Consider the following 26254-nt stretch of genomic DNA (forward strand, 5'->3'; position numbering starts at 1 on the left):
GGAAATAAAAATAAAAAGAGTAAGGAGTAATTAGAAATTGACCCACAGGATAGGAAGAACAGCAGCTCTTGCTGGAGGCTGGAGGTGCAAGAGCAGTGTAGAAGATCTCGCAGTGAATACATGGAGGGAAGACAACAGAGGAACCTGGGAGCCTGATGTGTAAATTATTGCCTAAGTTTTTATTTCCACCCTCCCCTAAAAAGAGGGCAGAAAAATAAAGACATAAAATACCTCAAAGTAAAGATGACATACAGAATAAAAAAAAAATGAGGCAAATACACATGACTGCTAGAACACACATCTACAGCACTCCAGTCCTCCACAGTCATCTACAAACTGGAAACGAAAAAAAAAACCAGCAAGGCTCACTCAGAAGAATGGCTTGAAAGGTACAACAGTAATCTCCAAAAAGAGAAAATGCTTCTGATTCAGGCACCCTTCCACACAGAGACATATTATAAAGGCCATAAAATAAGAAGCATACAAAATGCACTTGGAGTGTAAAGCCCTTGAGGTCTAACTTCAACTAAAATTAGACAACTAGTCTGTGCTTTTGACAGGTACCCAAGTAATTTAAAACCAAAATCTGATTCATGGCTCAGGGAACACATCACCTCATCTAACTTCCCTTTGTCATTTCAGACGTTGGGAACAAGAATACTTACCAACTTTCGAACATCTTCAGACCAAACCTCTCCTCTCTGTGTCTGTTCAGCATAAAGTGAGATTCCTAGGAGCTGACTGAACAAAGAGTTTAAACCCTCCATGCACGCCCCAAGAGAGAAAAATGGACAGTACAAGCCAGGATCGATGTTGTACCTAAGGAAACACAAGAACCCCAAACCAGTGAGTTAGCTGAGCTACACAAACTGCAGCCTGAACCTTCAAGTCATAGGATGTGACAAAGTACAGCAGATAAGCCTCAAGGCTCTTATCAAGCATGGCTTTATTTCTCAAACAGTGAAACCAAGTCACAGACTAGTTGTGGCACAATACTTCACAGTAACTCAGTATTTCTTACATTTAAGTTTGGGTATCAACTTCAGCAGATGTTGACTATCATTTTCAGATCAGCGGTGAACACGTAGTTCAAACAGACCATGGCAACACCATGAGTGGGCAGGCTGTGGCTTTTGATCTACAAGAGGCCACCGGCACTCAGGTGCCATTCCCACACCAAGGCTGCGCCACGTGACTGATCAGAAAATGGGGCTGACTTTGGCTGTGGTGTAAGCCAAATCTTCAGCTAGGGCAGGAAACCAACCAGTAAGCACTGCTGACTCTGCAGCCTTGTCTTTCACTGGAGCAATAGGAACACCAAGGCGACACAGTCACATCCTATGCATGAATCACCTCAAGCTCTGGGGAGCCTCTGACCTGAAGAAAGTATTTTACAGCCACTTGAAGATTTTACGATATGATGTGGATTCCAAAGATGGCCAAGTTTCCTGAGCCTAACATCAAACAACTAAGTATGCTCAAGACACTGTAGCACAGAAGACACACCTGGGGAGGAAAGACACCATGCATCTGCATGCACACACATACACTGAGAATGAACAAAAAGCTATGATAACAGTAGTTCAGAGATGTATGCAGTCTATACTTGAGCTCAAACTTCCTAAGCCTCTGACCCTAAAAAATAAACAAACTACAAGTATACCAAGCAAACAAATGCTTTGCAAACTCACACCTTCCACAAGCTGCTCAGGGCCGCACAACTCTTTGCAGACAACAGCAAAATCAGAACTGGAATCTGCTTGTAGTTGTGTGTGCATCCCAAATGGCAAAGTGTTCTTGCTCCGTCATTTCACATACAAAGTCCAAGCGTTATTAACACCATTTCCCAGGGTCTCACAGTAGACCGTTTAGAGAATCACAGTCCCTCCCTTCTATCTTCTTTCATATCCTACGTGCTTTTGCTTCTTAACGACATGGTAAATAGTGTCACTGAAATTTAAACACACATCAGCTAGACTACAATAGCTAAACACCAAAGATGAGAACCATGCCATCTTGAGGCCTATGATCAAAAGGCTTAGCTAGAAATCAGCTGTGAGAGTCACTAGCCCCTGTCCACTTAGCTACTACCCTTCCTTCCTTCCCACTCACACACACCTAAACATGAAGTCCACTGGGGGTACTGCATTTGCCAATATGCTTAAAACTGCAGCTATAACTCACTATCCAGCTTCACTGCACTGTGATGCACAGCAGGATGGGGTTACTTCTCTCAGCCATGGCACTCATTCTTGTATTTTGTTTTATTTTTCTAGTACCCTTTATATTACCTCTATCACATAATCTAGCAGTGTTTTGCAACTACCATTGCAACATTTGTGAAAAATACAGGTATGCTAAATTACAGGAGTTTGCTTATTTTCACACTACACATGCAAGAAGCTAAAGCCGGTGTATTCCATTCTACTTTTAATTATACTAGAACATAGAAAACAATGCAGATTTTGCCTCCACCATACTGACACAATTTCTTCAAGACACGTACCAACACTTAAATATACACTCTGCATTCTGCAATACACATTTTCCTTCTTACTCAAAAAGAGTCTTCACACCAAAAGAAAAAAAAATAAGCATGACACAAATCACTTTAGATCAAGTTAGATAAAAAGACTGGAAGCAAGTCTCTAAAAGCAAGCAGAAGATATGAGTTAATTTCCATATAATAAGCCACAGAAATCTGGAGTAAAAAGGGCACTGCTTTACACCCAGAACCCCCCAAAAGTACAGAATTACAGTGAATGTGTTGAATATCCTGAGATTTTAAAGTCAGTAATTCCTAAGAGCTGCAGCTCCTTCAACAGTAGCACTTTTACTCAGATGTCTCCAGACTTTTACAGTATCACACCCTGTGATCACCTTCTGCTCTGGCTGCTACTGTGAAAACTTAAACTCACCACTAAGTGCTTCAGTCCTCCTGATTCTGCTCTGAAGCTTTCCCTGCATACAGGCTACAAAACCTGTTCAAATGATCCTTTTATTAAAAGGAAAAATAACATCTTTTAGCAGTGAGTCATAATAACCTCTGTAATAGCTTAGGACTGGGGGTTTTGTCACATCACTTTGAAATCTTATACCATCATCCTACATACTACTATGAATACTAAGCTGAGTTTCCCATTGTTATTTAAACAACTGCTTCTTTACCTAAGGACTAATGGTAAATGAAAAGTTCACTATAAATGTACTTTCTCAATAGAAGTTTACTATAATGTGACGCAGTATTTCTCCACATGTACCCCTCCAAGCTGGGAAACATGATTACCCTTATTTTGAAAATTTACAACATTTATTTCAAAATAAGTTAGAAAAGAAATAGCCAGTAATGATAATCTTTTTGTATAGCTAAAAAATTACATGAAAAAAATGACAAATTTACACTTGAGTAGTAACTTAGAGCCAGATTTCCTCAGACCCAGTCCTGATGAGCCACATTTATTAGTTCTGGCTCTGTCACAATCCTGCTTGTCCCACACTGGTTTCTGTAGAGCCACGCAAATTTACCATACCCTGGTTTAGGTTCCAGAAAGCTTTATTAATCCAGGTGCAGGACAAAGCCCACCTACATCATCATCTCAGAACCAGGGAAGAAATACAGACACAGTTAAGTGGTTTCATATGGAGGTTGCATGAGGGCTCTCTGCAGAGCTTTTTGTTTCAACTCATTTCAACCAGCCCTGCCAAAGCTATGCTGACCATGTGCAAAACCCATCTAGTACCTGCACATCCTCCTCGCCCCAGACATCCAATATCACCCAGGGTTTCCCTGCTGTTTTCTCCCTGTCAACTAGGAAAACAGAGCTGATTGTACAAGATATTTCAAGAAAGAACCCATATGATACAATACTACAAACACACACGTCAGTAAATTAAAATTTAACTCCACCAACAGCTCAGTGTCACTGTAAACCATCAGATTTTCACAGTTGGAGGAAATTAAAATATGCAACTCCTACCAGTAAATTCAGCTGCAGGAAAAGAGAATATGAAAATGGTAAGAAAGTCAAGAACACCACCCTTGAAAACATCTAATGAAATTAAGTCACATGTACACAGGAAGCATGAAAAATCAAAAGAAGTGACCAGACTGCTCAAAATTTTCTGAAGAGCAGAATTTTTTTCTGATGGACCACCTAATCCTGGAAAACATTTCCATGAACACGAAAAACAAAAAAGTCATCAGAAACAGTCAACATGGATTCACCAAGGGCAAGTCATGCCTGACCAATCAATAATCTTCTATGACAAAACAAGCGGTCTGGTAGACAAGGGGGGAGCAGTGCACATAGTTTACCTGGACTTCAGAAGGCCTCTGACACTGTCTCCCATAAGATACTCACAGAGAAACTGTTGGTGTACAGGCTGGATGAGCAGACAGGGAGGCAGACCTCAAACTGGCTGAATGGCCAGGCCCAGAGGGAGGTGATCAGTGCCACAGTGTCTAGTTGGAGGCCAAAAACTAGTGGTGTAGTCCAGGGGTCAATACCAGGTCCAGTCCTGTTTAACATCTTCATTAATGATCTGGATGATGGGTCAGAGCATACCCTCAACATGTTTGCTGATGACACTAAACTGGTAGGAGTGGCTGGTAGGCCAGGGAGTCATGCTGCCATCCAGAGGGACAAGCTAGAGAAATGGGACAGGACAAGGGGAAGTACAACATCCTGCACCTGGGGAGGAACAACCCCAGGCACCAACTTATGTTGGGGTCCACCCAGCAAGAAAGCAGTTCACATGAAAAGGACCAGGGGGTCCCGGTGGACACCACATTGAACATGAGCCAGCAGTGGGGCCCTGCTGCAAAGGAGGAGAACGGCATCCTGGGCTGCATCAGGCAAAGGATCGCCAGCAGGCTGAGGGAGGTGATCCTTCCCCTCCATGCAGAGCTGCTGAGGACACACCTGCAATGCCGTGCCCAGTGCTGGGCTCCTTGGTACAAGAGACACATGGATGGGCATACTGCAGAGAATCCAACAAAGGGCCACAAAAATGATGAAGAGACTGGAGCATCTCTTCTACCAGGAAGGGCTGAGAGAGCTGGGACTGTTCAGCCTAGAGAAGAGAAAGCTCAGGGAGATCTTAATATTGAGTATTAACACCTGAAGGGAGGGTGCAAAGCAGATGGAGCCAGGCTCTTCTCAGTGGTGCCCAGTGACAGGACCAGAGGCAATGGGCACAAACTGAAACACAAGAGGTTCCCTCTGAACAGCAGGAAACACTTTTTCCCCGTGACAGTGACCGAGCACTGGCCCAGGTTGCCCAGAGAGGTTGTGGAGTCTCCATCTCAAAAGCCACCTGGGACATGGTCCTGGGCAACTGACTCTAGGTGGCCCTGCTTGAGCAGTGGGGTTGAACGAGATGACCTCCAGAGGTCTCTTCCAACCTCACCTAATCTGTGATTCTGTGAAGACATCATATGGAGCCCTGGAGTAAGACCACACAGATGCAGTACGAGATAGATTCCAGCTTCATCAGAGGACAAGGTGTCACGCTAAACCCAAAGGATTACCACACTCAGTTGAAATACTGGATTAACATGTTTGCTGAGGGACGGAGGGGAAAAGCTCTGTAACTACTTCAGGTTTCATTTTGTTTCTGTCAAAAATGCAGACATCTACCAGCAGGAGTAAGCAGTGGTATTTCTTCATGGATAGAAGAGCTGACATTAATACATTACAGGGAGAAGATAAGTGCCTATTTCTTCCTCGTTCTCAGCACTCCTTGAGCATGTGCATTGTCCCCATGAACTTACCCCATGATGAAGAGGATTGGGAGAAGGCCTTCTGATAGGTATTTTGTAATACATTGTCACTATCCAAAGCTGGGGAGGGGATATCAGTCTGTAATAGTTATGTCTTTTGGAAAAACATGATACTTACTCACCCACACATGAAAATAGCAATTACAGGCTATACTGGCTTAAGGCAGACTCCCCAGGGTAACTAGTCCTCTACCCTGGCTAATGTTTGAAGATGTCACAATCTTGACATTTTAAATACAATGAGGTCCTGATTAAACAACCACTTTAATAATAACTACACACAAAGCTAATGTCAGTCACTGCTGGTAGAACATTGTCAGGATCAAACCTCTCCCACATTTAATGAAAGATGTGTGTGAATATTCCTCTTGCCAATGGAAAATTGCAAAAGTTTTGAAAAATAACGTTTCCATACAGAACACCAAAAAAAAATTATTTCTTGTTCTGATCTCACTAACTTCTCAATTTCTGCTACATCAGTATACAAAGAAAGATCGAAGACTAAGATACTGAAATATTCTCAAGTCCTATGACACAAGACTGATTTAAATTACTTTTGGACAATCCTGACCGCAGTCAGTGGTGATAATTATACCTTGTTATCTGGCATCCACTGTTTGTTTGTTAGCCACTGCAATATCATAGGAGAAAGTGGTTAGAATATGGTCTTATAAAGCAATTTTCACAATCAGATGATAATAGTAACACACTTCAAAATGAGCATCAGGTACTGAAAAAGAGCTACTGCTCCAGGAAGTGGAGGGTACCTCTTAAAAAAATATATATCTTTTTCTAATACCAGTTTATACCCATTATGCAGTAATCATTCCAGACACAACACAGACTTAACTAACAAGTTTTGAATTTGGTCCTACCTCATACATGAACTCTCTTTTCACAAATCAACTAAGACCAACTATCACCGAAGAACGCCTACCCTCAAACTTGCACTGATTCCAGAAAAACTTTCTCTTTGGTCTTATTTAAGAATAGAAATTAGCCAAAACCTCAGCTACCTGAAACTAATGTCCCAAAATTCCAAGAATGGAGCTTTGGTTATTATTAATAGATGATCTTGCCTTTCAGTTGCAAGAGCAAGCATATGATTGACTCTCTTCTGAGCCCTCACCTTCAAGATTTAAAGCTGTTCACTGCAGAATATAAGGTGTTAACACTAGACAAGATTAGAGGACAATGGGGAAAAGGGAAGAAATCCATTTAAAACACTTGAATCTTTCCCAAAAAAAAGAATACTCAATGAGCTGAACAACAAATCCTACGATCTCTACTAGATCTGTAAAACTGAAATCTGGCTGGAGGGTGTGGGTGCAAAAGTATTTGGAAGAGTTTACAGACAGACTACATGCTCCCTCCTTGAAGATTCTTGCTTGAATCCAGGCCAGGCACTCAAACAGTAGCAGCCATTAGCAACTTCATTGCTTCCAGATGACAAGGAAAAAGCATCTGTTTGCTAGCAAATGATTCCCCAACCTCAGTTATTCACAGCTTCATCACCTTGGTGAAACTGCAAGAACACAATATTTCCCAGGCATGCTATTTCAGTGTTCAAATTCATGCTAATCTAAAACACCGTAGCACAAGTTCTTGGCAACAATGCAGACTGCAACTGTGCCAGCCAGTCAAACTTCTCTTCCCTCTGCCCTTCGAATGAAATTTCTAACACTGTTCAAGGGTCTCGGGTTCTATCTCCAAAATACTCTGACCTGGGTCAGATTCTCAAAGACAGCATAAAACTCCAAGATGAAGACTTCTACCAATACACTCCTTCCACACTTTAAACTGCCCTGTAAGAAAGACAGAGCTTGTCTGTGTAGGATGCAGAGCCTTTTTGAGGGCTGATCCAAGCCTGTAAAATTAATTTCTCCTGAAGCTAAAGGGGAAACTTAAAGTTCACCATCTTCCATCCCAGGTGTACGGTGTTTCTTTGATCATTTTTTTTCACATGTGAAACCAAGCGCATTTGAAAATGCACACAAAAGCCTTCCAACAAAACCCTACCAAAACAAGGCATTCCACTGCACATTCATTCCATTGATAGAGAAGGACAAAAACTTTAGTTAATGAATTAACTGATAGTGACTGACTCTATATAAAAAGGAGCAGAGTTTCCAAAGTATTACAGCTTAGCCTGCCCCTGAACCGCTCACTGGTCAGAGCAAAGCAATCTTCATAATCTACATGTTAATAACTGTTGATGACCCCACTGTGCAGACAAGTATTTTTATTATACCACACGCTGAAGTAGCAGCGCCTGATTTTCAAGCTGTTATCAACTGTGGGCTTGGCTAGCTGTCTAGCTTTGTTCTTTCTATTTAAAACAAACAATAAAAAATTCAAATAAAAGTGTAACTAGTAGCTGCTCTAATATGAGCACACTCTTTCTGGTCACTCTTTGGCAAGCTGCCTCTACATTTATTCAGCCATGTTATAGTTTTTATCTCCAACAGGAAAAGCATTCAAGTATTTTTGGGAAAAGAAATCAGAAAGGAAGTTATTATGACCCATACTGAAATACACTAACAGGCACTCTGCTACCCATAAAATTTCCACAAAGGTTTACTGCTACTAGCAAGAAAGGTTAATTTCTGGAGACAGACAGCTAAGATCAGCATTTGGTGACAACTGCAGAGATGTGCCTGAAGAAAGGTTTTCTTGTATGCTGTAATTTTGCAGCTTGCTTGCTGCACCAGCTGAGCAGACAGGCAGAATTCAATGGGGAGGATGATGCACATGGCATACGAACATCACTAGTAGAACATTGTACTGCTGTCTCCAAAGCCAGCAAATACATGGAAACATGGTTACAGCACTTGCTAAGGAAGAAGGAGGATTCAGCTCAGATAAGCAAGCCAGGACAAGAATCAAACAGCCTGTCTGGACACCCTTTCACTTAAAATGTGAGTTCTGCGTCCCAGCAAGGTGATTCAGGTTGCTTCAAACAGGCACCCAGGATGCCTATGTCACCAGGGGAAGGCAAACACAAATACAATGCCACTCTCAGGCTTAGTAAAGTACCAACCAGAGCTAACTAACGGAAGTCTTGAGCTTCAGCTATGAGTTCTTGCTCCTCTCTGGAACTTAAGATTCCCTGACTGAACTGCATGTTCATGCATACCCGAATCCCAAGAGGACGAACTGCACAGCATTTTCTATGAGAAGACGCATTTGAAAATACAGGCAAAGATGATGGAAGAATGGTGATCTGATGAATCATGACAGAACTTTGCAGAGAACTGCATACTCCAGCGAAAAGGATTTCTTACCATAAAACCTTTCTTCTAGGGTACCTGAGGTCAAAAAAAACCAGGTATGGATTGATTTTTCATACTTGCAGTGCTACAAAAAGTTTTCCCAACTACACTTGAACTTGAGCACATAAATTTTCTTAAACTCTTACATGAAATTTCCAGGATCTGAATGCACTTCTGGAAGATCAGGAAAAGGAAATATTGAACTGTCTATCCATTACAGACATACACACCAGAAAACACAATTATTAATCTAAAAAATGACTTCCTGAAATCACTAAGGCATTTTTACATGACTAGACAGTAAACAAAAAGAAGATTGCTTTTAACTTAGATATAGGAAATATCATATCACATTTATATACTGGCAACTTTTATTTTTTTTATATAAATCTCATTCTCAACAAATCAAAAACAGCAGCAACAAGTATACACACGAACTCATTTATAGTGGAAAATAATAGTTTTCTCTGTGCCAACCTTTCAGTTAGCTACTTTGACTTTAAAAAAAAAAAAAATCAAGAATTAAAACTAGTCCCTTCTATTGTAACAATGAACCTTGAATTATTTTGTTGTTCCTGTAGAAATGCATAACTCATATGCTTAAATGTCCAAAACTGTGAAAGGCTGAGAAACACAAACATGAACAAAAGAAATTTGTTCTGCTTTCATTTTGTCTTAAAACATATTACAATAACTTAATTCACTCTGAACATCTGATTTTAAACACCAAAGCATTTGTATTTATAAAAAAGCCCAGGAAAGAATGAAAATTTCCTTATGCACCCTATGTCAGAATGTGAGCTCAGAAACTTCACAAAGAGAAATCTCACTACCCTCCTAAAGAAAGTAGAAATATCGAAGAAAACAGTAGCTTCTATGATGTACATTCCTGCTTTATATTTAAGGATAAACTACATTTAAAAATCCAGACACCTTACTTTACAGTATGCAGCCCAGCAATATTTTTAAAAGAAGTAATGTAGCCAAACAGATTTAAAAACCAATTTTAAAAAGAAGTTAACTGACACAATGAGGGTTGGTTATTCCGCAAGAACAGCAGGCTTCAAATAAAAAGGCTGTGTGCCTGTGAAGAACAAAGATGTAGTATGTGATTATAAATAATTATTTCTAAGCTTCTATGACTTCACCGAGTCTAAATAAAATGCAGACTTCCAAAATCACTTTCATTTAAGCTGTATATTTGGAAGGAAACCAAGCCTGTTTTGTACAGCATGACTTTCATCTATTCTATTAAAAATGGTTTTTATAAACTTGGACATTAGGGATATTTGAGTAAGGATCACTGTTCTTCAGAACAGGAACATTCAGACTTAACAATTGCAAATTAGCTGCTTGGCAAGAATTCTTATCAATGGCTATTAAACATAGTCCCTGATATATCCTGACTTTTTAAATAAAAATTATTATCTGTTGACATCCACAAAAATATGTAACATTAAGTTAACTATCTCTAACAAAACAGATTCTGTCAAAACTTTCAAAAAAACTTGAAAAAATCTTGTTAGTGGAAGATAAAAGTGAGATGAACCCCTCAGGTTAACCTAAAGAGATGAAGACAAGGAAAACCCCTTCCAATTTTCATTACATGTCAGACTATGAAATTTAATTCTTTACCTGAAGGGAGCCTCTAAACCTCTAAACCAGAAGACTGGATTTCTTAAAAAAAGTAATAATAATAGAAATCCTTTGTACTCTCATCAACCATAAACTAGCACCTGTATCTCACATTCCTTTTTTCTTTCTGTTAATTGTACTTCAGAGAATATTTTGGAGGAGGTCAGGGGGTAATTTGGAATATTGGTTTGGTATCGACACTGTACACAACTTTTAGATTTGACTTTGTTTTCAAATCAACAATAATTTCTTTGTCCTTCCACAATGTTTTGAATAAATAAGTAATTGTTGAAACTTGAATTCTGCTTCACAGCAAGCCTTTTCAGTAACTTTCAGGTTTTCCTCCAAAAGCTTAGTCCACTAACTCAGTGATTGGTAAGTTAAAGGGACTTCTTGCACCTACATTAGTTGCTTTCATAGAAGGCATGCCTTCCCTTGCTTATAAAAGATAGTTAAAGAAACTTTTCCTTCTCTGTGAGCTTTGGTTGAAAGATTTCCTGGTTCTTTTTAAGTTTTGCATTATTTTTCCACTTCAGCTTTCAATCTGAACAGAGTGACAGTTTGCTCACATATTCCACGAAGGGTCTGGGCCATTTTTCCATGTGGTATTCCCAACAGATAACACTTGCATAAAACTAAAAATAATTTAACAAAAAGCAGCCATAAAAAAGTTTGTTTACAAATAACTTGCAAGCCTCAACATGAGTTGCAGCTTTTAGCAACTTGAGAAACATCCAGTCATGTTTAGGTAGCTTGGTATTGAAGTTACCCCTCTAAAAAACAAAAGTGCTGCCCACCCCCCTGAAGCCAGCAGCCCATGTACTGCCCCAACAAGAAAGGAGAGGAGTTATTTCTAATTTCTGCTCAGCTGGTCACCCCAAGATCCAAAATGCTTGCAGTTGCTGTGGTGGCTTCTCTTTCCTACACAGCAGGAAACTGGCTTATTTTGGCATTAATTTGTTCATCCCCAAGGCCAGTCTGAATTTATGCAGTCCCAAAGAGACAGACCAGAACAGAGTGCAATACTCTGCAAGCACATCCCAGTTGCAAGCTGAATAAAATCTGTGACATTTTGGCAAAAATCCCAACAATGAATTATAGCTAGCGAAGTCAGCCCAGCAAGAACTAAAGGTTAGGGAAACAGGAGTCAATACCACATACACTAAGCTCACCACTGACAGTTCTCAACAGTTCTGTTGCCTCCATCAGAAGTGGCTTAAGTATAGTCAATCCCACCTTCAAGGCAAATACTTGACTTTAAAAGGTGTCTTCCAGCATTGGGTTTTGGGGGTTTTTTTGGTTTGCTTTGGGTTTTGTGTTTTTTTATGACCCAGAAGAAGTCAGTAACACTACCACATCTTTGCAAGACCTGGGCCTTGAGAATTATTTATAACTGCAGCTGCACTTACTAAGAAGGTAATGGGATTTAATTAACACTATGGTACTTGCCTGCACTAAAATTCAACAGTATTATTTTTATAATATACATAGTAGACATCTTTTTACTTGTTGGAGGCTGAAGCATGTTCTAGCATTCACTGTTTCATTACCTGCCTGCCAAAATTCTTGAGGTTCTCCTAATTACTCTATCTTCTTTTAAGATACTACTACCAAGAACTGCAGACATTTGTCTCCAGTTTCTCTTAAATGTACATTTATATTGACATCTATTTTCTCTGCCACTTAAACTATAGCTACAAAACCATTATATCATAAGTGTGGGTTTAAAGACAGAGACGCTACTTAACATAATTTTTAAAAAAATAAAAAAGACAAAGAAAAAAGAAAAATTAAACTATCCTGTTACCATCAATGGGAGACTTACACTTTTGAAGTAGGATCAAGTTTCCAGGGAAAAGACTGCGTGAAAGCTGACAGAAACAAAATTACTGTGGCTAAGTTTACAGAAAGAAAAAACATACTCTGTGACTTGATTCTGGAGCTCCACCTGCTGTTCAACTTCAAAAACAGCAGAAACGGTTTAGTAACGACCGAAGAAGCAGAGTGAAAATAAAGGCCGCCTCGTATGACAGCAAATGTCATTAAAACTCAACAGTCCAAATGCATGTGAATATCCCGCATTCTTCAGAAGTAAATAACCAGCTCGGAAAATTGTTAAGTAATCTAATGGAGAATTTTTTTTCTTAATCATGTTCTAATAAACATATATTTACAATATAAAATATATTAAAAAAAATTAAAACCTACAACATACAGATATAAAACAGACACATTAGAAATACGTCATGAGTTTCACTGCCATTTGAGACAAATTGATGTATTTGGTCAAAATGTGGAGAAAAATGTGGAGAACTAAAGAGAAAGTAAAATATCTGATCAGGACCACACTGTCTATATGTTTGCTCCCAACATTTCCATTTGGAAATAAGGTTATATAGACCAAAATAGGAAAGAGTAAACCTTTTTCAACAGACACTGTCCCATCTAATATTTCTTGCACCCCGTAGTAGTGTATGCGCGCAATACTAGAACATTGCAAGGGTTTGGTCTTGATTAAGTAACTTTGTAGTCTCTTTCTTTATACCTAGGTTCATAAAGATAATCCACATCTTATGTACCTGACAATATCTAGGAAACTATGGTTCTGTACATCAGCTGAAGCCACAGTGACAATAGTAGTTCAAAAGAAATACCCAAAAGCATATATTTGCTTCCCTTTCAACAAAAACATTTTACTAAGCAGAGTAAAAAGGAATTCCTAACAATACAGAAATCCACCATACAATCTACTACTGAGTCCCAAAACATGACAGACAAAAACATAAGCGCACAGCACTATTACAAATACGATCATATTATGTAAAAAACATAAAGCTAAAAGTATATGTGTTTCAAAAAAAGAGAAACCATTGAAGAAAAAAATAAAAAATCTACAAAGAATATCACCTATGGGAGAAATGCATGACAGGTAAATATATCTTGTTTGAAAACATATTTTGTCATTCCACGATGCAAAACCACAAAACAACCTGGATACAACAATTTAAAATTAAGTAAGTTATTTCTGTTATAAATAAATAAAATTAATCACGATCAAATTTAAAGGAAAAAAAGTGTAAATTAAAAAACACCCAAAAACAAACCAAGGAAAATAACATCACTTTTCCATAGAGACATAACTCAATACTACAAGATAATTGGCTCATATAGAAAGTAAGAACAGCCAAAAGTCAAACTCCTGCAAGTATGAAGCTTTGTGACAGATACAGTTCTGATCTTTCAATTACAAAACTGTTGAACTGAACAAACCATAGCATCTAAGGGGCATTCAAGAAAGGATGTGGTCAGAGGCAAGTCAGAGGCAAATATAAATACAAGATAAAGGATAGTGGATTCACATTTACATAAATATTACGTTCAGGGCACAGACATGACAAGCTGTATATCCCTGTCCTCTGGTTGTTCTGTAAATACTCTCTGAGTCCTGCCTAGTTTCAGTCAAAAAGCACAGCCACTGATACTATGCAGTGGACAAGTGATTTTTACTTTTCAGGGCTGATCAGCCAGTATCCATCCAGTGCTTTGTTAAATACCTACAATACGGGCAGAATGAATGTAAAGTATTGTTAAGTCACTGCCAGATCAAAACCTTTTCCCAAAGACAGACCACTATCCATAAAATAGGACAGTGAAAGACCTAAACACTTGGGTTTTAGTGAAACACTGTTGCACACAATGGAGAGGAAAACTATTCTTCCTTCCCTGTCTTGTAGTTGTTTGCATACCTGCCAGAAAAAAATACTCCTGCCCAGCCTGGAGGGAGAAAAAGGTTGGACTCCAATGCTGCACTGTAATCAAGGAAGCCCTACACAGGTTCAGGAGATTCTTCACACCGATCCAGCTGCTAGACTTGGTGTCTGAATAAATATAAAATGGCAAAGATACACTGTCAATGTCTTGGTCTGTTTTACCTGCAGCTCTCCTTCATAAAACTACCATGCAATTCTTGAAGTAACTTAACTGGGTCTTTCACAAAGTCCCACAAGGAAAGAGAATATTTTTCTTCCCAATGCCAAAATGAGCAGAATGATCTATCTGTGATCATCAGCAACTCAATTACAACATGGTCAGCTTCATGAGATGATCTAAGAAGCACAGTAAGTCGGTTTGTCAAAACACTCCTCCAGGAGGAGAAAGAAACAAACACAGAGCCTTCTCCACCAAATGCCTAACCCTCATGGGACACATTAACCGAAAACAGGGAAAGCAGCCACTATAGGAATTGTAGAAAATTAACAGGATACACAGACAATAAATCTCATCAACATTTGACAGTAATGTTAAGCACTACGCATTACAATGTAATTTTTGCCATTTTGAAGACACCATACAGGCAAGGTAAAGGAGATCTGTAAGCTACAAGATAGTATGACAGTGCTCTTCCACAGACTGCTACTGACCACTGCTAAGATGGAATCTGGAGCTAGATGGACCTTGACTCTCCTCCAGTATAACCACTACTTTGTTCCCACTTTCACAGCAGTGTGTCTGCTACCACAAACACGCAATCCACGCACACACTGTGGAGTGCTGTGTACTCCAGCATCGGCTACTGGGAGCAGACCCAGCAGCTGGACATCCCACTCCCTCCCCTGCACCGCAAGCTCTGCACACCCAGAACACGAACAATGCTGCACGTACATAGCTCTGCTCCCATCTAAGCCTGCAGTAGCTTAAGACAAGGCAAATATTAGAGCTGCTGCTCATAAAACTACTGCCTCAGTAACAAAGTCCAAGAAAGTAGCAGAACAGCCAGGCCAACTGCTGGCAACCCTTCCATGCAATGTCCATACCACCATAGCTTTCTGATCCAAAGCAAACTAATCAGATACATTGAGTCTAAGTTTATTTGAAAACCAAAAACCTACAAATCTGCAGTGGAGGAAGATTCTTCCTTCCCCTCTTGTGAGGGAAGCACAACTTTAAATAATCTTTTCCAACACAACTCTAAAAGGTCACTGCTGCTGATCTAACAAAGGCAACATGCAGGGCTCATGTCTTTCTGAGCTGGTATCTCATTATGTGCAAAGGTCTTGTGCACTATTTAAGTCTGTGTAGAGGATTTATTTCTCAGTCTTTGCAGGAGAGACAGAGAATTAATTCTATCCATAAACAGTGAAGACCCACTGAAGAAGTTGCTATTTCAAGTCTGTAGAAGGGGATGATAGCTGCATGTTCAGTGAGAAGTACAATACAGTTAAAATACAAAGGAGTTGGATTGTATTCAGTGTTCAAAATTTATTTTTAAACATTACTGCAGCTCAGCTAAAAGCTAAAAGCAACACAAGAATAAGGATTTTCTAGCTGTTCTGAAACTGTTTCATCCTCTTATATCTTCAAAGAGGGCCAATACTTCCCCATAAAACAAGAGAGGAGCCAAAAACTTCTACAGGCATTCCAGCAGCAACTAAGAAATGTTAGAAACAACTGCCCCACCAGATACTCTTTTATTTTTTCATACTGAAGTACATCTTCAAAGAAGGAAATCCTGTTTACATTGAGGACTTTCTTTATCCTTATTGCAAGGAACGAAATAAAGGCACTCATTTTCATTACAATCATGAACATAAGGAGCTTACCTCTCAGCACGAAGGACGCCACTGTAGTAAGGGTGATCCCACGGCATCAGCTTCTGAAAGGGAATTCCAGCTTATAATTACAATAACAGACAACAAGTGAACCCAAATGAAAAGTTTTGTTTCCTTTGAATATTTTTTCAGTTTCAAGAAGTCACAGAACTTTAAAACATAATGGGAAACATTCAGTGCTGAAAACACCATCAGAAATACCAAAATATATCATAACCTTTATTTTAACATTTGCTTGAAGATGGTATTTCTTACTCAAATATGTAACAGGACTTCAAACTAGATTTCAAGAAATACACTCAATCCCAAAAAAAAGATAAGCCTAGTTATGTACAGAATTAGCATATAGAAAATACAGTATTCAAACTAGACATGGATCTAACAAAAAGTACAGCCTTTATTTTTCAAATGAGTCAATTCAAAACAAAGTAATACCCACTTTCACCACTTCATGTTTTGGTTACCTCAGTATCATTCTGTATAAACTAACAGCTATCTTGCATTCAGTGCTTGGTTTTAATACAAACGGCAGCTAAGCAAGTCAAAAAGCATTTGAAGCCAGAAGACAGAAAGTTTCTCTTTTGAATTATATTACATATTGTACACTAAAATAGAGTTAATTTTTCGTATAGAACAAGGTTAGCTTATACTATATTTTTTTAAAGAAACAAAACGGAAAACCACACATGAAGATTTAACTTACTGAATTCTGGGGGTTGAGCTTCATTTTCATCTTCGTCATCATTTCAAAATCTTTTCGAGTTCTGAAAAATATTTTTATAATGAAATGTCAATGAAAGATTTTTGAGCAGTAGAATACAGTACACAATAATACTCCATCCGAAGAAAATGTCCATCATGAGATAGATAGTACTCCATAAAATGGCAGGCCCATAGCCCATACGCACGTAGCACGGGGAATAAACAAGAGGAGTTAAGAGACATGCAGACACCTGCAGGGCTATGATCTTACTGGTATCACAGAGACATGGTGGGATGGCTCCTGTGACTGGAGCACTGGATTGGAAAGATACAGGCTCTTCAGGAAGGACAGGCAGGGGAGACCAGGAGGGGGTGTCACCCTCTATGTCAATGACCAGCTGGAGTGCAGGGAGCTCTGCCTGGGGATGGATGAGGAGCTGACGAGAGCTTATGGGTCAGGATTAAAGGGAGGACAGGGGCAGGTGGCATTAACAGTGGAGGTCTGCTACAGGCCACCCAACCAGGAAGACCAAGCAGAAAAGGCCCTCTATAGACAGGTAGGAGCAGCCTCACGTTCACAAGCCCTGGTCCTCATGAGGAACTTCAACCCTGTGAGAGGTGAGAGGGACAAAAAAGTAGGGCATAAGCAATCCAGGAGGTTCCTAGAATGCATGGACAATAACTTCCTTCTCCAAGTGACAGAGAAGCCAATGAAGAGGTGTGCCATGCTGGAACTTGTTCTTACCAACAAAGAGGAGCTGGCAGGGAATATGAAGCTCAAGGGAAGCCTTGGCTGTAGTGACCATGAAATGGAAACGGTAGAGTTCAAGATCCTTAAGGCAGTGAAGAGGACACACAGTAAGGTTATCACCCCAGCCTTCAGGAGAGAAGACTTTGGCCTCTTCAGGGATCTGCCTGGTAGAGTACCATGGGATAAAAGCCCTGGAGGGAAGATGGGCCCAAGAAAGCTGGTTAACATTCAAGGATCACCTCCTCCAAGCTCAGGAGTGAGGCATCCCAGCAAAGAGGAAGTCAGACAAAAATGCCAGGAGGCCTGCATGGATGAACAAGGAGCTCCTGGCCAAACTCAAACACAAAAAGGAAGCCTACAGAGTGTGGAAGCAAGGGCAGGCAGCCTGGGAGGAATACAGAGAAATTGTCCAAGAAGCAAGGGACTGGATTAGGAAAACTAAAGCCCTGATAGAATTAAGTCTGGCCAGGGATGTCAAGAGCAACAAGAAAAGCTTCTATAGGTATATGTCAGTGATAGAAGGAAGACTAGCAAAAATTTGGGCCCTCTCCGGAAGGAAATGGGAGACCTGGTTACCCAAGAGACGGAGAAGGTTGTGGTACTCAATTACTTTTTTGCCTCAGTCTTCACTGGCAAGTGCTCCAGCCACACTGCCCAAGTCACAGAAGGCAAAGGCAGGGACTGGGAGAATGAAGAACTTCATTGCAGGAGATGATCAGGTTCAAGACCATCTAAGGAACTCAAAGGTGCACAGCTCCATGGGACCTGATGAGATGCATCCCCAGGTCCTGAGGAACTGGTGGATGAAGCAGCTAAGCCACCATCCATCATATCTGAGAAGTCATGGCAGTCTGGTGAAGCTCCTACAGACTGGAAAAGGGGAAACAACACCCATTATTAAAAAAGGAAGACATGGGGAACTACAGCCCAGTCAGTCTCACCTCTGTGCCCAGCAAGATCATGGAGCAGATCCTCCTGGAAACTGTGCAAAGGTACATGGAAAATAAGGAGGTGATGTGGCTTCACTAAGGACAAATCAGGCCTGACAAATGTGGTGGCCTTCTGCAACAGGGTTACAGCATTGGTGAATGAGGGAAGAGCAACTGATGTCATCTACCTGGACTCGTGCAAAGCATTGGACACTGTCCCACACAACATCCTTGTCTCTAAACTGGAGACACATGGATTTGACAGGTGGACTACTCTGAGGATAAGGAATTGGCTGTATGGTTGCACTCAAAGAGTTGTGGTCAACGGCTCAATATACAAGTGGAGTTCAGCAAGGAGTGGCATTCCACAGGGGTCCATACTGGGACCAGCGCTGTTTAACATCTTCGTTGGCAACACAGACAGCGGGATTGACTGCATCCTCAGCAAGTTTGCCAATGACACCAAGCTGTGTAGTGCAATTAACACACCGAAGGGATGTTATCCAGAAGGACCACAACAGGCTTGAAAGGTGGGCACATGCAAACCTCATGAAGTTCAACAAGTCCAAGTGCAAGGTCCTGCACATGGCATTGGGGCAGTCCCAAGCACAAATACAGGCTGGGCAGAGAATGGACTGAGAGCAGCCCTGAGGAGGACTTGGGTGTGTTGGCAAACAGAAAGCTCGACATGACCTGGCAATGTATGCTTGCAGCCCAGAAAGCCAACCGTATCCTGGCCCACATCAAAAGAAGCATGACCAGCAGGCCACAGGAGGTGATTATCCTTCTCTACTCTACTCTCATTGAGACCCCACCTGGAGTACTGCATTCAGCTCTGGAGCCCCTAGCATAAGAAGGACATGGACCTGTTGGAGTGAGTCCAGAGGAAGGCCGTGAAGATGATCAGAGGCTGGAGCACCTCTCCTAAGAAGACATGCTGAGAGAGTTCGGGTTGTTCAGCCTGGAGAAGAGAAGGCTCTGGAAGACTTTAGAGCAGCCTTCCAGGAAAGGGCCTACAGGAAAGCTGAAGAGGGACTTTTTACAAGGGCATGTAGTGACAGGACAAGGGGGAATGGCTTTAAACTGAAAGAGCGCAGATTTAGATTAGATATTGGGAAGGAAATTTTTACTGTGAGGGTGGTGAGACACTGGCACAGGTTGCCCAGAGCAGCTGTGGCTGCCCCATCCCTGGCAGTGCTCAAGGCCAGGCTGGATGGGGCTGTGAGCAGCCTGGTCTGGTGGGAGGTGTCCCTGCCCATGGCAGGGGGGTTGGACTAGATGATCTTGAAGGTCCCTTCCAACCCAAACTATTCTATGATTCCATGATTCATATACTATGGTAAGAGAAATTTTCCATGCTGCTTCTGTTATTCAGGTACCTTAAAATAAAGTCCCTCTTACTCTGGTTGTACACCTCTAAAGCATTTTCTTTTTTACAATATACCCCATTTATACACAGTGATGAAACTGTTTTGTGCTGTGTGGAACTAAGGGAGGCAAGAGGAAATACAGGGGAATTTGCTTATAGATATAAAATACATGGAGTTGCACATAGGGGGAAAAGACCAGGAGATGTATTCTTCAACACTTAAGCTTGGTCTTCTTGTTTGCTGTTGCCTGCGTTTCTATGCACACTACTTGTTGTATTCAGTGCTGTGTGTTCTCTGACCATAGACAGAGAATTTATCTTAAGCTGACAGCTCCCCTCCAAACTCTGAGAAAGCCTTGCTTTTTGTTTCATCAAAGCACATAGTGAGCAACACTGACTGACTTATTAGTGCACAAGTCCTCCTACTGTTGAAATAAAAGAGTATGGTTAGAAAAATAACTTAGCGGAAAAGACATACCTTTTAGACAACTGGTCAGAAAGCTTCTCCAGAAACTGTCTTACTGTCTCTAGAAGTAAAATGGGGGGGAATAAGTGATTTCTTCATTTAAAAGATGTTAAGTTTACATTGAAATATTCCAAACAAAACAAGCTCCCTTAGGACAACAAAGTTCTTTTTACAATAACAAACTACTTGGTTGACTATTGTGCCATCATTTCAAAAGAATTTAGTACCACACTTACTTTGTTACATGCTGGGATAATGACAACTTCATAATGCACAGTGATCATTGATTCTGAACAGAAACACTGGCTCCTACTCAGTGACTACTACCATTTATAGAAAGCATGAGTATTGCATACAGCAAAATGTAACTGCAATAAGATACTTCACTGGAAGAAATCAGTGTAAACTCAGCAAAAGAAACTTTGAACTTTTGACCTCACACATAACATAGTTGCACTGGATTTCTCAGCACGTCCTTCCACACACACACCTTATACCTGGATTTTTGGCCATTGTTCCCTGAAGAGCCCTGTGAGCAAAGGTGTCATACCCAACCAACTGTGCCAGACTGTTTCGGCTAGCAAGCAATTCTTCTAAACAGTTCAACTGCTCAGCATTTGGATAAAGAAAAATCTTGTAAGCAGCTTCTCGCACCTAATGCAAAAATAAACAGGTCACATTACTACAGTGCAATTTTTAAAGGAAACAAGTGATGCAACTGAAGATCTAGCATTACAGCTGTATTTCATGGATATTGTTGGGAAAAGGCCTAAAGCCTTTTAACAACAGCAATTATACGACTGCCTGACAATTACAGCTCTCTCACCATTAAAGATGGAATGAGGGAATGCAATGAGACAACCTAACAGATCAAGACTGCCAAAAAGCGGTCTGTTCTCTGCTACTGTCAACATTCCCCTCTCTGCTCATTGTCTCCCTCCTTCTGCCAACATCTGTGTTTCTCAGGTAACTCTGTGGGCTGTCTTAACGCACTAAAACTTCTGAAAAATAAACCCAAAAGCAAGCCAAATTGCTCTCTGCCCATCAGTTAAAAAGGCTTATGGAAGGATCTGATAAGAATCAGACACAGGGTCAGGGGAGAGGAAAAAGAGGAAGAGAAAAGCCTTATTTCTTTTGAAGTAGCAAACTATTAGTTTGCCCATCTGCCCACGGACAATCAGGCTTTCTCCTATTTCTGGCTTGTTTGGGTTTTTTCCTAACTCTCAAAAAAACCCCAAAAAATCACCTCAAGCCTCAGAAAATTTGGTATAGTGCTTTTTATGTTTCACAAGCCAATTGAAGATAATCTTTATTTTATATATATATAACAGGCTTAAGAAATCCAGCAATAACTTATGCTTGTGTTTATTTGAAATAGGCTTCTCACGATAATATATTCAACAAGAATGCAGATCCTGGGTTTATAAAAAAATATTATTATAATAATTCACAAGTCATTTCATACCTCTTCTGTTCTATCAGGCTTTCATTTTGAAAAAAGCATATAAAGTGAGATGATTCTCCTTCCTTGAGCATGGTTCAGCAGTGTGTCTTTGCAGCAAAGGCCACCAGCGTTCTGAACTCTACTACAGAAAGAGTACAACTATCTGGTCCATAGATGCGATTGCTTTTCTCTACTCGGTATTGTCCAGACTACATTTGGAGTACCATGAACAGATTTGGGTTCTGCAGGACAAGGACACTGACGCAATGCAGTGGGTCCAGCAAAGGGCCACCAAGACACCTGGGTACTGGAGCATATGACACAGAATGGAGGCTGAAAGAGCTGGGTTTGTTCAGCCTAAAGAAGAAAAAGCTCAAAGAAGATCTTAATCTTTATCTAATTAGCAGTAGGGTGCAGAGAACATGCAGCCAGACTGTTCTTGGAGGTGCACAGCAAGAGGAGGAGATGAAATTGACACAGGCTGGAAGATGAAAAATTCCAATTTGATGGTGGGGTGGGGAGGGGAAGAAATAGTGAGGGTGGTCAAACAGGCTGCCCAGAGAATTAATGGAATCTCCATCCTTAGAAAGTGTTCAAAACTCAACCAGACACATCACTGAGAAACCTGACCTACATGACCCTGCTCTGAACAGGATCAGACTCAAACTGACAATCTCCAGAGGTCCCTTCCAACCTAAATTACATGATTTCCAGAGAGCCTCTCCAAAGATCTGACTCTGAGAACTCCATTCCTTAATTGATTTATTACTCGTAGCTTCAGTAGCAATTCTACAGATCACACTATTTTCAGGACAAGAGTTTACAGATGATATGCAATCACTATTATTCCTTTATTTACATCCTATCAGTGCTGTGATTTCATTCATTTTTAATATCTTACAGAAAATAAACATTACTGCTTGGGTTCTACCACAGTAAGCTTTTCTCTTTTTCATGACAAGACTTCAAAGTCACCTTGATTAAAACACAACATGTGAGTGTTGCAATACATTCCGGATCCTGGACTCATATCTAAAAGACTAAGGAACTACTGTCACATTTCAAAGAGTCTAAATTCTTTTTCAGCATCATTAGCATTAACTAAAATAAGACTATTCAGGATAATTCAGGTTGGATGGGACCTCAGGAGATCTCTAATCCGGCCTTCTGCACAAAGCAGGGTCAGCTATGAGGTAAGAACAAGTTTAGCAAAGCTTTTTCCAGTCAGGTCCTGAAACCCTGCACAGATGAGAGAGACAGCATGACCTCTCCGTTTCACTGCTTGGGTATCATCATCAGGAAAAACTTCTCCAATTGGCCTTTCTCAGTTCAGCTTGTGCCTGTTGCCACTTGTTCTCCTGTCATGCAAGAGCCTGGCTCTATCTTCTCCATGATATCCTTGTAGGTACTGGCAGGCTGCTGTCAGGGTCCTCCCAAAGCCACTTCTGCTACAAGCCCAAATCCCTCAGTCTCTCCTCACACTGCAAGCACTCCAGTTCCTGGCCATCTTGGTGGCCTCTGCTTAAGTCACTGCCAAAGAGTGATGAGTAAAGGGCTATAATCTCTTCCCTCAGTCTCTGGCTCTGACCCTGTTCATGCGGTCCAGGATGCTGTTGGCTGCCTTAGCTGCCAGGGTCACTGCTGGTTCATGCTCAGCTTGCTGCCTACCAACCCACTGGGCCTCTTCTCCAGATCGGACCCAACCAGCCAGTCCCAGCCTATACTATTGCCAGGAATTCTTTTCCAGGTGCAAGACTCTGCATTTGTTCTTCCTGAGTCATATAAGGTTCTCATTGGACCATTACTTCAGCTTCTGGGCCACTTCAAGTGTCAGCCCTGCCCTTCAGCGTACTGATTCTTCCTCCCAATTTGAATCACCTATAAACTGGCAGGCAAGTGCTCTGTCACTTCCTCTACGTCATTAATACAGATGTTAAACAGGAGAGGTCACAGCGCAGACCCCTGCAACACTTATTTCATTATCAGCCTTCCAGTAAAGTACAACACTTCAATCACTACTCTGAGTCTGATGGTGAAATGAAGTGGTTTACCTGTCTGGTTGTCTACCAATCCAGACCGCAATTTCCTAACTTAGACTGCTGCATAACCTTCCCAGAGATCAAAGAGAAGCTAAGTTGCCTGTAGTTCCCAAATTTGGGGCGGTTTGGCCTTTCTGAAGAAAACATATTATTTCCACCAGTCATTTGGGTTCTTCCCTGATCTTCACTGCCTACCAAAGACAAGTGATTTCAAGGACAATAACCAGTTCTCTCTGGACCCTTGAATGCAGCCTATTTGGTTCCAAGGACTTGTACAGGTTGAGTTCTCTCAAGCAATCCCAAACTGGATCCTCATCTACTGCTGGTTGTTCTTCTCTTTGAACCCTTTCACTAAGCACAGTGGGCTGGGAGAACTCATTGGTGAACACTGAGGCAAAGAAAGTGATCAGCATCTCACCCTCTCCTGTATCTGCTGCCATTAAGTCACCCACCTTACTCAGCACCGAGCCCACCTTTTCCTTGTCCAGCTTTTTAGTACTAATGCACCAGCAGCTGGCCTTCTTGTTGCCTTTGATGTCCCTTGCAAGTCTCAACTGTTCAGCTTTGGCCTTCCTGACATCATCCCTACATGGACAAGCAGTATTTCTAAATTCCTCTGTTGTATCGTGTACCTGCTTCCACCTCATGTCTGCTACCTTTTGGCGATGAAGCTTAGTCACAGGTTCCCTGCTTGCCAAGCCTGGTTCCTGATATATCTGCTTGGCTTTCTAAGGATCAGCATGTGCTGATACTCAGTATGCCTAGTATCCTCGTGTGCTTGGAGGACGCTACGTTTAAAGAACTGCCAGCTTTTCTTGAGCTCCTTTACCCTTCAGAGCTGCATTGCATGGGATCCCACTTTCCAGTTTACTGAATAAGCTAAAGACCACTTGCCTAAAAATTAGGGCCTGTACTCTGCCCCTCTTCTTCCTCAATCCATTCACGATCTTCACCTCATTTCATAGCTGCTACAGCCAAGACTACCACTGATTATTATGTTCCAAAACAGTTCTTGTTAGTCATCACATCATAATCACTAGCCATATGCATGTGCCTCAATAACAAGTAAAATAACTGATGCACATTTCTGTTACAGAGTATTCCCCAAGTTTGCTTTGGTATACACACCAGATCATCAGGACAATCAGCGTGCAGACCAGCGACTTGCAAGTAATTGCCTTCAGCTGTAAAATTATACCAAATGTGCTCTGGCAAAATATGTTTGTCAATCTTGTTGGGAAGGTGAGTTCCTGTCAGAAATTCATTACATAAATCCAATATTTTGACGTTGAGGTCGACTGCTTTTTTACGCTGTAAGAAAAATAAAGTACAATATACATAATACCTTCAGACATTACACAAGCAGAACTGAAAGTTTATAAAACCTTAAAGGACTTTTCCAGAAATGAAGCAGAAAATACAACATTTAAAATGAGACCTACAGCATCAACAAAATCCTAATGTAGGGCTGAAGTCAACAAGATCAGATGCTCATACAGATCTGTAATTTCATACAGGACTGAAATTTGAAAGAAAACGCCTATGTTTTTGCAGTAAGGAAACGTATAGTAAAGTACTTTTATAGCTGCCTGGAAAGCATTTATAAAAACTGTACCTACCATAATTGCTATGTAAAACACAAAGGAGAAAAAAAGAAGCAGGGGAGGAAAACATGCAAAAATAAGGGGCAAGTGAAATTGTAACTGAAAGGGGATGAAGCACCGTAGAACCAATAGTCAAATCAGAAATAAAATCTAGAGTCCAAGCTTCAGAGTTGTTTTTTGTACAAAGTAATTGTAAAAATATATTCTAGAGCATTTTCCAGGTCACAAACCACCATCACAATCATGATCTTCAGAGTAACTTTATCACACAAACCTGGCAAGAGAGTCTTTGTACAGATCTTTCTGGAAGAGATGACTCAAAGTATTAATTTTATACATAAACATGAGCTATGAACACACATCCAACAGAGCACCCATACCAGAAAGCATGGTGAAAGTTGATGGTTTTGGAAAATCCATCACTAACTACTGCAAAAGCATGTAAAAGCTCCAAGAGAAGTAATCAGACTGTGCCCCGACACACAAATTTGAACAAGATTTACAACTTCCGGTTATGCGAGCACCAAAGGATAGCCTTGACACACACGCCATCCTTTCTAAAACACTCTAAATTAACCTGTCATCGCAGTGCATGGGATGCTGCCTTCCCCACCATGTAAACAGGTTGTTCAGACAGCTAAGCAGCTTTTTA

General features: G+C 40.8%; 1 protein-coding gene across 1 annotated transcript in view; it reads right to left on the reverse strand.

The window, feature by feature from the left end:
• MIPEP (mitochondrial intermediate peptidase) overlaps positions 1-26254 on the reverse strand; it is an 81059-nt gene that overhangs the window by 46107 nt on the left and 8698 nt on the right. The window contains exons 6-11 of the mRNA XM_080376364.1: positions 25127-25309; positions 21013-21169; positions 20528-20576; positions 17002-17062; positions 16290-16342; positions 666-819 (exon numbers count right to left, since the gene is read on the reverse strand). Coding sequence (XP_080232490.1) covers positions 666-819; positions 16290-16342; positions 17002-17062; positions 20528-20576; positions 21013-21169; positions 25127-25309 — 657 coding nt within the window. The remainder of the gene's footprint in view (positions 1-665; positions 820-16289; positions 16343-17001; positions 17063-20527; positions 20577-21012; positions 21170-25126; positions 25310-26254) is intronic.

This window comes from Falco punctatus (assembly GCF_963210335.1).
Source record: "Falco punctatus genome assembly, chromosome: 2".
Classification (NCBI taxonomy): Eukaryota; Metazoa; Chordata; class Aves; order Falconiformes; family Falconidae; genus Falco; species Falco punctatus.